The sequence below is a fragment of the Actinia tenebrosa genome, unplaced genomic scaffold (genome assembly GCF_029948245.1).
Source record: "Actinia tenebrosa isolate PJP-AT-01 unplaced genomic scaffold, QUT_ActTen_1.0 PGA_scaffold9__36_contigs__length_13948895, whole genome shotgun sequence".
Lineage (NCBI taxonomy): Eukaryota > Metazoa > Cnidaria > Anthozoa > Actiniaria > Actiniidae > Actinia > Actinia tenebrosa.
This window is the reverse complement of record NW_028292586.1, coordinates 13,152,432-13,163,228: the sequence shown is the minus strand read 5'-3', so window position 1 is coordinate 13,163,228 and position 10,797 is coordinate 13,152,432. Positions and strand designations below refer to the sequence as shown.

Sequence of the window (10,797 nt, the reverse complement as noted above, 5' to 3'; positions counted from 1 at the left end):
CGGAAAGAATGGTCGCCAAAAAACAAGCTAGGCATGACATAATATGCGTAACTGGAGATGGTAAGCTTATAAAGAGGTCAGGAATCTACTGTTCAGGTCCGAGCTGAAGGAACAAGACAAATTCATTTTAGAGCTGGATATTGTGGTTCTTCGACGAGATTTTGGTTGAGTTTCAAGCCATTTCGAGGTCGTCATTATGCGGAAGTATCTCGTGGTTTTGATGTTGGTTTATAACTACATCGAGTCAGTGACGAGTAAGTATCGATTGACACTCCACACGTATTTTATATGCCCATGAAATAATTTATGAGAATCATAAGTGTCACATGCCTGGTATGAAGAAATACAGAATCCATATCAAACTTTTCACTTTTTGACGAAACAACAAAATAACTGATTTCCCTACCTAACTTTGAGTCAATTTGAAGTAGAATTTATGCAATACGAGTACAGTTTTACCTTCGCACGTCTGATAATTTTATTCCTGCATTCCCTGAAATTCCGATTCTTTGATTGAGGATTTTCTTGTTTTAAGGATATTTTTGTAAGACGTCTTACGGGATTGCTTTTCATTTCTGCCACTTTCGATGAAAATAAAAACATGAAAATTCTCAATGAAGGGGAGAAAATCAACCAAATCTGCTTCTAATCTGTTTTCTAATAGGACGTTACTTAGTACAGCTATTTAGTAACGTATATTTAGTAACGTGTTGCGACAAACGAACACGAACGACCTACACCCTCCCTCCATTCTGCATCGACTATAATCGTGACAGTTGCTTGGAAACCAAGAGAGAAGTTGCTTGGTACAAATGGCAAAAATAAAGGTGGATAGTACTGATAGTACTTTTCTGTTATGACATCGGTAGTTAACTGGGAAAGACTTCCCCACTGACGCAAATAGGCACGTGTTTCTGTACTCAGATGTTCTTCTCTGAACAACGAGCTAACGGGTGATGGTGGTTGAAAAAAGTAGTTTTACTGGCCAAACATGACCTCCAAACTTGGCCAGGAGCAAGAATTCCGGGCTCAAAGTAACTACGAATAAAGCACGTTAATTTTTAAATTATGAAAGCGTTTTTTGTATGATACAGGTCAAGCTTGTTCTCGTGCTTCGATGATCCGCGATGGGACATGCACAACCCAGTGTGTACCCTCAACAGGATGTCCTGAACCAGACTCGGACTGTCTGTGTGATTCCCAATGTGGATATAGCTGCGTCAAAAGAGGTAATGGGGGCTGGGTTTACATTTAGAAGATAACGGAAATTTGACATCTTGCGCACGAATCCATTTACATGATCCTTTGCACCGAAAGGTCGCTACTGGACATTCAGCGTCGGAAAAGCGAACCGCAGTGCAGTGCATTATGGAATATTTTGAAGAAAAACCTGGCATTTTAAACTCCCACAGTGCATTGCGCACGATTCACGCGCGTGCGCAATTTCTAATCTGTTTCTAGAGACACCCAGATAAGACAGAGTACTTTGCGCACATCCATGATATCCTTATATTGATGAGCTTTATCCGTAAACCCTTTACTGAATGAAGTCACATGACTTCTTGAATGGTCACATGACTTGCTAATACCCCACTTGTATTGAAGGTTTGTCTTGTGGTCCAGCACCAACTATACGTAATGCGGACCTAACATCATCTGGGACAGCCTTTAATGATACTGTGGTATACACATGTCAGTCTGGTTATACCATAAATGGTGATAATGTAAGGAGATGTACTGCTAAAGGAACGTGGAGTGGAGTTGGTCCTACATGTTGTAAGTACAGTTCTAATCAACGCTATAATATTAAACTAGTCTCGTACTAAATTATATATAGAGTACAAACACTAAATGTCTGCCATAGTTATCACTATTTAGTAGTAAATAGCACAAAGAAAAAGTAAAGAAAACAATAGAATTAGCCTAAAACAGCACTATTTAGTGATATTTATGTTGCACACTTTTAGTGTTTGCATTCTATAATAAGCCATAATAAGTACTGTAAAATAGGCTGCGCCTACTACAGCTACATTGGCTGAAAGAGACTACAGTGGCAATAACAATGTTCCCCGCTTTAGGTAACTATAGCGAACGCGTAGTACGACGCGTGCGGTCGTCGAAGAAGTAGAAGATAGAGAGCTTAAGAATCTCGATTACGGTAAACGTGAAACGTCTTTTGAAAAAAATCAATTCTTAAAAAATAGTGAAAAAGAATCGCAAACATCTGCAATTAGATAAATAAAATAATACTTATTTTCAAAGAAAACGGATTTCTAAAAGGGAAACCAGGGAAGCCATGAAAAAAAGGTCATGCCGCTTTTAGCGGGAAGAAAAATACCCAATTCTTTATCGTTACTGCGGGAAACGTAACACCAGCATAGAATGGGTGACACGCGACGACACCAGATGAACAGTGTGATTTTCCCTTCCCGTTGTTATGGTACCGCCTTGCCTTAACCTATCTTAGATTACCGATATCATTTCCAGTGCCCGTTTGCCAGCAGCCCGACCTGCCATTTGGCTCGTACGTGAAGACTAACCTCAAGTCAGAGTACAAGACAGGAGAGAGTGTTACCCTTGACTGTAAAACGGGCTTCATAAAGGAGGGTAATCCAAGAAGAATTTGTATATCTGGAAGATGGACAGCATTTCCATTTGAATGCAAAGGTTGGTACAAAGTCTGCATCCTTCTCTAAGAATCAGCCCCAAGCCCCTTGTCACAAGTATTAAACAACCGTTAAACAAAGAAATAATACTCTAGGGAATGACACGTGGTCTGATTCTTTATTTGAGTGGTAGCCATATTAATGTGTCTTTGCGGCGAAGAAAAGAATGATACTCTAGGGAATGACACGTGGTCTGAAATGGGAAAATATTGCACCACGACAAAAAGGTCTATTTATATCGTTAGCATGTCGGAGCTAAATAAACCACCTGCTCCGAGTCTTAAGTAGTTGAAATTCTAGATTCCATTCCCTACCCATCAATCAACCCGCCTCCAAACGTTATTTCTTACTGTACTTTGTTTTCTTAACTTGTGAATTTTTTAGCAACACATTCTTGTCCAAGAGCAATCCGCGGCTCTCGATACAGGTGTGCTAATAAATGTTCCCCCGACGATCCTGATGGGTGTCTCGCGGGACACAGATGTCTTTGTGACGGGCAGTGCGGTTACAGTTGTGTTGAGCAAGGTGGGCCGTCATTTTCTTATTTACTCTCCTTGCTTGTTTAGAAAACACCAGCCATTTTTGGTATTTTGGTTGTCTAATTTGAGATCACTTGCATAACCTGCATCACTAGCATCACTTGCATCACTTGCACATTCCTCCCTCAACAAATATCTAATATGCAGCTTTTATGCTTTCTTTCTCTTTTACTTGATTCTAGGCCTGCAGTGTCCTTCCCCCACTCGAGTTAAGAACGCTCTTATAAAATTCAATAGCACTGGATACAATGGCACTGTAACGTACAAATGTCAAGAGAACTTCACCCTCAACGGCGATAGAGTACGAAGATGTACAGCCAAGAAGAGATGGGAAGGAGCAGTACCTTCCTGTTGTGAGTATTGAGTAAATTTGACGCATTACTTCTTGCTTAGCAGCGAGTACAACATTTTGCAGTTTTAAGATGTTTATTTGTTTAATGTATTGGTTCAATATTATTTTCTGCATTTCAGTACCGGACTGCGGCCAGCCAAGAGTTCCTCAACACGCCTACATCGAAAACAAGAAGTCTAAATACGCCTCTGGTGATCGAGTGACGTTCAAATGTGATGCAGGTTACAATCAAGAAGGAATATCAACAACATTGTGTTTCATGGGAAGGTGGAATGTAATGCCTTTTAGATGTGATAGTAAGTAAGCCATGTGACAACGACACACTTCATGGCAGAATACTGCCAGAAATATATATATCCCGTAAATGGTACGGGCGTTCTGAAAATGGCGGCAACCTTTAGCTTCCGGTAAATGGTGCGGGCGTTCTAAATCTTGGCGGGAACCTTTAACTTCTGGTAAATTGTACGCGCGTTTAAAAAGAGCGGGAAAGATTGACTTACGCATGTTGTTTTTATTGTCGTGTTTCAGAGGGAGGATGTGGGGATCCTGGTACACCAGAGAACGGCAATAAAGTAGGAATATCTTACGCACCAGGAAGGGAAGTGTTCTTCTCTTGTAACATTGGATACGTTCTTGTTGGTTCTGAAAAAAGAAGATGTCTTCATAAAAACACGTGGAGTGGTACACAACCAACCTGTAAACGTGAGTAGAAGATTCTTCAAAAGGAGGAGATGGGTATAGAGAGGGAGCAACTAAAACGACCTCTTTATGTAATGTTTCCTATTTCAGACCACGTGTCATTCGCTAGAGTATTATTGTTGTGAACGTTCTTAGGAAAATGAATGGAATATTTTGTTGTTTGCCAATCAGTCAGTCAGTCAGTTAGTCATTAAGTCAGTCAGTCAGTCAATAAGTCAGTCAGTCAGTCAGTCAGTCATTAAGTCAGTCAGTCATTAAGTCAGTCAGTCAGTCAATAAGTCATTCATTCAGTCAGTCAGTTAGTCATTAAGCCAGTCAGTCAGCCATTAAGTCAGTCAGTCAGTCAATAAGTCAGTCAGTCAGTTAGTCATTAAGTCAGTCAGTCATTAAGTCAGTCAGTTAGTCAGTCAGTCATTAAGTCAGTCAGTCATTAAGTCAGTCAGTCATTAAGTCAGTGAGTCATTAAGTCAGTGAGTCATTAAGTCAGTCAGCCATTAAGTCAGTCATTAAGTCAGTCAGTCATTAAGTCAGTCAGTCATTAAGTCAGTGAGTCATTAAGTCAGTCAGTCATTTAGTCAGTCAGTCATTAAGTCAGTCAGTCATTTAGTCAGTCAGTCATTAAGTCAGTCAGTCATTAAGTCAGTCAGTCAGTCATTAAGTCAGTCAGTCATTAAGTCAGTCATTAAGTCAGTCAGTCATTAAGTCAATCAGTCATTAAGTCAGTCATTAAGTCAGTCATTAAGTCAGTCATTAAGTCAGTCATTAAGTCAGTCAGTCATTAAGTCAGTCATTAAGTCAGTCAGTCATTAAGTCAGTCAGTCAGTCAGTCAGTCATTAAGTCAGTCAGTCATTAAGTCAGTCATTAAGTCAGTCAGTCAGTCATTAAGGCAGTCAGTCAGACAGTCAGACAGTCAATCAGTCATTCAGTTGTTCAGGTCATCTTTCATATAGTCATTCAGGCTGTCAGGCTCACAGTAAGTCATTCATTCAATCAGTTGATAGCATTTGGTGCTGTAAGATGTTTTATTAAAAGAATTCCTGTTCAATATCATGTTCTACATTGCAGTGACGGACTGCGGCCAGCCAAGAGTTCCTCAACACGCCTACATCGAAAACAAGAAGTCTAAATACGCCTCTGGTGATCGAGTGACGTTCAAATGTGATGCAGGTTACAATCAAGAAGGAATATCAACAACATTGTGTTTCATGGGAAGGTGGAATGTAATGCCTTTTAGATGTGATAGTAAGTAATGGCTGACAGCCATGTGACGACACACTTCATGCCAGAATACTACCAGAAGTATATTTATCCCGTAAATGGTACGCGCGTTCTGAAAATGGCGGTAACTTTAACTTCCGGTTAATGGTACGCACGTCCTAACATTTGGCGGGACCCCTTAACTTGTGGTAAATTGTACGCGCGTTTAAAAAGAGCGGGAAAGATTGACTTACGCATCTTGTCTTTATTGTTTTGTTTCAGAGGGAGGATGTGGGGATCCTGGTACACCAGAGAACGGCAATAAATTAGGAATATCTTACGCACCAGGATGGGAAGTGTTTTTCTCTTGTAACATTGGATACGTTCGTGTTGGTTCTGGAAAAAGAAGATGTCTTCATAACAACACGTGGAGTGGTACACAACCAACCTGTAAACGTGAGTAGAGGATTCTTCAAAAGGAGGAGATGGGTACAGAAAGAGAGAGGGAGCAACTAAAAAGACCTCTTTACGTAATGTTTCCTATTTCAGACCACGTGTCATTCGCTAAAGTATTATTTCTTTGTTTAAAGGTTGAGCATTAGAAAACACATGAATAAGGATATAACTCGAACAAGGAAACTTAATATCAAAAGAATGGAACGTTGTCTTAAATGGGAAAACATTACGCCCAAGCGAAAGAAGTTTTTAATTGGAGGGGTTACATAAATCTAAGCACATGTACAAGGCTAGAAGCTAAATATTTCATAGTTCTAACCTTATCTCCTTTTGTTATTTGCTTTATTTCTTGCTCTTCAGTCATCGATTGTGGACCGCCTCAAGTACTAAAAAACGGAACTATAATCGGTGGTGAGACGACTTCCAAAAATCTATCTCTTTTAAATGTGATGAAGGATTCAAGTTGGACGGAAATCCTAGTGCTATCTGTCAGTCAGACGGAAAATGGAGCATAGAACCGAAGTGTATCCGTAAGTGTTTGAAACGAGGAAGAAAGTCAGTCAGTCAGTCAGTCAGTCAGTCAGTCAGTCAGTCGGTAAGTCAGTCAGTCAGTCAGTCAGTCAGACAGTCAATCAGTCAGTCAGTCAGTCAGTCAGTCAGTCAGTCAGTCAGTCAGTCAGTCAGTCAGTCAGTCAGTCAGTTATGAAAGACGATGCATTAGCCGCGAACGCGTTTGTTGGATTTGTTGAACATTTATAATTGGAGGTGGTGTCGGCGCAAACAAAGCTAGGCTGAGAGATAACAAAGGAAGCAGGCTCTCCAGGTACTCGTTGAGAAACCTTATGCTGTTTTTCTGAATATCGTGCGATTTGTCTTTAAGTTCTCACAAAGTGCAGCGATCCTGGAACACCGATGAATGGCATCAAGAAAGGACTTTCGCGTACAACTGGGAGCCTAGTGTTCTTTGCTTGTAATTTTGGATACAAAATCCTTGGTTCCTTGTCGAGACAATGTCTGGCGAACAAAAAATGGAGTGGTGTGCAACCAACATGTCTAAGTGAGTAATAACAGTGAGAATAACTTGGAATGATTAAAGATATTTAACATTTTGAGCCCGCGACATGCGTGCACATGACTTAATCATCCCATACCTGTTCACGAATAAGCCCAGTCCCTTACATCATGGTGTGAAGTGCCTGGTGAGGCGCATGCTCAAACGAAAGACTGTGGAGTCCGTGCAGAGGCTCCTGTCGTAACCATTGATATCAACGAAAACAAAAGCCAGTAAAGCGAAAAGACTCGGCGAAAATACAAAGCTAAACAAAAAGAGACGTCTTCAGACAGTAGAACAAAGGCACTTTTATAGTTTTGCTGGTGAAAAAACTTGTATATTTGTATAATTTGTATACCATCGACTGTCTGTCGTTTTCTCACTGGACTCTGAGGATGACTTCCGCTGAGGTTGTCAAAACGTCAGTCACCACCAACAACAGTCTTTCTCTAGACTACACTCACCCGGACGATCACATTTCACAACGAAAAAAACTTGTGTTTTAAAAACGTGTTTAACTGAGTATTTGACAAATTTTTTTTTTCCAAGGTTTGTTCAAAAGTTGTGTTAACCCACTTCTACCTGAAAACGCTTATATCGCAAACAAAAAATCGAAGTATCTCCATGGTGATGCCGTAACCTTTAAGTGCAACAAAGGGTTTCTCCCGGTAGGCATTAACAGGTCACAGTGCTTCATGGGCAGATGGAGTACAATACCTTTTAGTTGCATAAACACAAGTAAGTATAGATGTTCCTCGATAGATAATTTCATACTTCTACAGAGAAGTTTGTAATGTTTAAAAACATTTTTTTGAGGAGAAGAGGGGTGTGGGAACCGGAAAATTTTTTATTCTATGGAGATTTGAAGGTTCGCAAACTAGATGTAGCGTCCCTTGTTTTGTCAACTGCCTATAAGAACGTACCCTCATAATGAATTAAATTACTGATAACGATCCATTTTTCCGTAGAACTTTAAGCTAATGGCAGATGACAGTGTATACCATGGCGTAACTGATTTACCTGGCCAAAGCTCTTGTAAAGTTCAAGCTAGAAATAATGTTAACTACAAATACTATTTTTTGTTTTTAAGCATGAAAATCTGATATTCGAGTGTAAGTCTTAAGGGAATAAAACGATGATGTGTAAAATTAGCCCCGTGGGGGGGGGGGGGGGGTACTCCCATATACGGACTATACGGGGATGATCCGCTGAAGAGGGTATGGTTTTTCGAGCTTCTTGTCATAAACAGGGTATGTAATTTCACTCAAGGTCCAAGTTCTTCCTGAGTTTCCTGTCATATTCAGGGATTCTGCTTGACCGAAACTGGTTATATGGTCATAAAAAAACGATACGCGAGATGACATGATAATTGAAACGGGAACTCAGTGCAATTAATTATATCTTTTGTCGTGAACAGGGTCTACAATTTTTTTTTTTTTTTTTTTTTTGTCATAAACAGGGTACCCCTTTCAGAATCCCAGCGGAACACCCCGACCCAAATTCTGACGGAGTACCCCCCCCCCCCCCATGAAAATTAGTTAACAATGTTAACATTAGTTGTCAACTAAAAGTGCCTATCACCCCTCTGACAATATTCTCAGTGTTGATTCTACAAGGGGTAAGATGTGGAACAACCCGAAAATATTTCATAGTTTGAGTGCGGTTTCTTAAAAATTATAAAACTTTTTCCATGCATATGCTAATGTTGTGACGTATGAGGAGGCATTAATGGTTATTTGTTGTTCCTCGTAATTCGAAACACCGGCTTCTGTGTGAAAACTAACTTGCAATAATTTCTTTAAGAGCAATGGGAAAAATAATGACGTATTCCAAATTTTATTTATGCGTGCCAGTAATGTTTTGTATATTAAATGATTACTCCTCATACGTCACAGCATTAGCATATGGCATGGAAAAACCTTTATAACTTCAAGAAGCCGCACTCAAACTTATGAAATATTTTCGGGTTATTCCACATCTTACCCCATGTAGAATCAATACTGTGAATATGGTCAGAAGGGTGATAGGCACTTTAAATAGTTTTTTGTTTAGTCCGCTTTTGCATTAAAAACATCCTTAGAATTGTGCTTTTGTCATACTGATTTCTACGATAAAGGATGCTTCGTTTCTTTACAATGAGAATATATCCCCTAAGACAGTTCCACAGTGCACTACAATAGGTGGATGAGGAAGTGACCGCGTAGTGGACCAATAATCGTTACTAATTGACTTTGGTAGAAACCTTTGCTAAACTATAGCCACAAGTGGAGGACTGTCTGCAACACTCTTGCTTTTCCTTAAAAATTCTTTATATATATAAAGACCCTGGGAATTTCTATGTAATTTAAGTTAACTTAATTGACTACCTATATACCACAGGTAGCCCAGTAAATGATCATACTTCATTTATTCGCTGGACGTATTCCAAAACACCAAAAAACGTGTCGCATGTGGAGTTTTCTCATTCGCAAAAGGGGCCTTAAATTTTGTGTTAAATATTTATAGCAACTTGTGAGGCCAAATTAAGACGGCATTCTTCGCGCCATCTTCTTATCAGTCAAGTACTATGACCTACGTCTCGTCAGAGCGAAGCACCATCTAAGAGCTTTATTGGACCAATTTATATTTCATTTGCCAAGCCTTGACCCTCGGTGGGGTGAATCATAACGATTAAGACGTTTAAATGAATAAGTCATTACAGAATGTTTTTTTTCTAACTTCTATTTGCTGGATACATTTTCAAAAATGCTTAAACATTTATTTTCTTTTTGTCGAATATCTGGTGCGTAGTTGTTTCTGTTTTTGTATTTCTTTTTCTTTCTTTTTTTTCCCTTCCCTTCCCTTCTCTTTTTGTTTTGCTGTGTTTCGTTTCTTTTTTCTCTTTTCTCTTTTCTTTTCTCTCTTTCCTGACTGTCATTATACGGCTCAAGTACAGCGGTAATACCCCACAAACTAAGATGGCGGACGGAAAGGAATGTGAAATTTTGAAAACATATTCAACTGAAAAAGGAATGGAGCCCCATGATGCTTAATGTAACTGAATCATAGCTTTAGTCTACGGGATTATATATGGGCTGTCATATGATGATTTTCTAAGCTTTATTTAATGCTGAAATGATTCCCCATAATGATTGTCAAAGGTCGAATATGCTCAAAGTCACGTAGTGGAAGAAAGAAAGATTGACGATGTGAAGATAAAAAACAATGTAAACAGACCTTATTCAACAACACCGAGTAACTCATGTTTATTATAAGGTGAGGTGAGAAAATTTTTTATCAGCTGAGAAAGATACAGAGGGAAGATATATATTGTAATTAAATAATTAGTCATTATTGTATTATTATTTCATTTTCTCTGAGTTTTTCTTCCTCTTCGCCTTGATGTTGTTCTTGTTGGTGGTGATGGTGCTTGTTGTGGTGGTGTTGTTGATATAAATAATATAATTTTTATATTTTGTTGTTGTTCGTTGATGGTGGTAGTAGTATAGGGAATGGGGGTTCCAGCGCAATCTCAACACGGGGTAAGACCCGCGTCAAAAATCCACCTACGGAAACAACCCACTCCAAGTGTGGTTGGGGGCAACAGCGCAAATATGTTAGTCTATATATGGAGTGCGAAGATTGTAAAGAGTTTGTTTATGATTTCTGTGTAAAGTGCTTGAAACCCAAGTTTGTACCTACTAAACCAAATAAGTATATTTGTTGTGACAAGAAAATGCAAATAGAAGACGACACGTCAGCACAGTGTTACGAATGTGGTAAGAATATTCGTAATGCCGTACCAAATGCTACCAAAGAGCAATATTACGCCAATGGAGGTCGTAAGAAGACCCCAT

General features: G+C 39.4%; 1 protein-coding gene across 1 annotated transcript; it reads left to right on the top strand.

Moving 5' to 3' along the window:
• The first annotated feature begins 91 nt into the window (after positions 1–91).
• Positions 92–8,135, top strand: LOC116294864 (CUB and sushi domain-containing protein 3). The gene is made up of 14 exons (XM_089025253.1): positions 92–254; positions 1,095–1,229; positions 1,606–1,776; positions 2,488–2,667; positions 3,051–3,191; positions 3,388–3,558; positions 3,677–3,853; positions 4,086–4,259; positions 5,323–5,499; positions 5,737–5,910; positions 6,271–6,440; positions 6,791–6,967; positions 7,511–7,699; positions 7,930–8,135. The coding sequence occupies exons 1-11, from the start codon at positions 197–199 to the stop codon at positions 6,423–6,425; spliced, it is 1,713 nt and encodes a 570-aa protein (XP_088881379.1). The 5' UTR covers positions 92–196; the 3' UTR covers positions 6,426–6,440; positions 6,791–6,967; positions 7,511–7,699; positions 7,930–8,135.
• Positions 8,136–10,797: the final 2,662 nt, after the last annotated feature.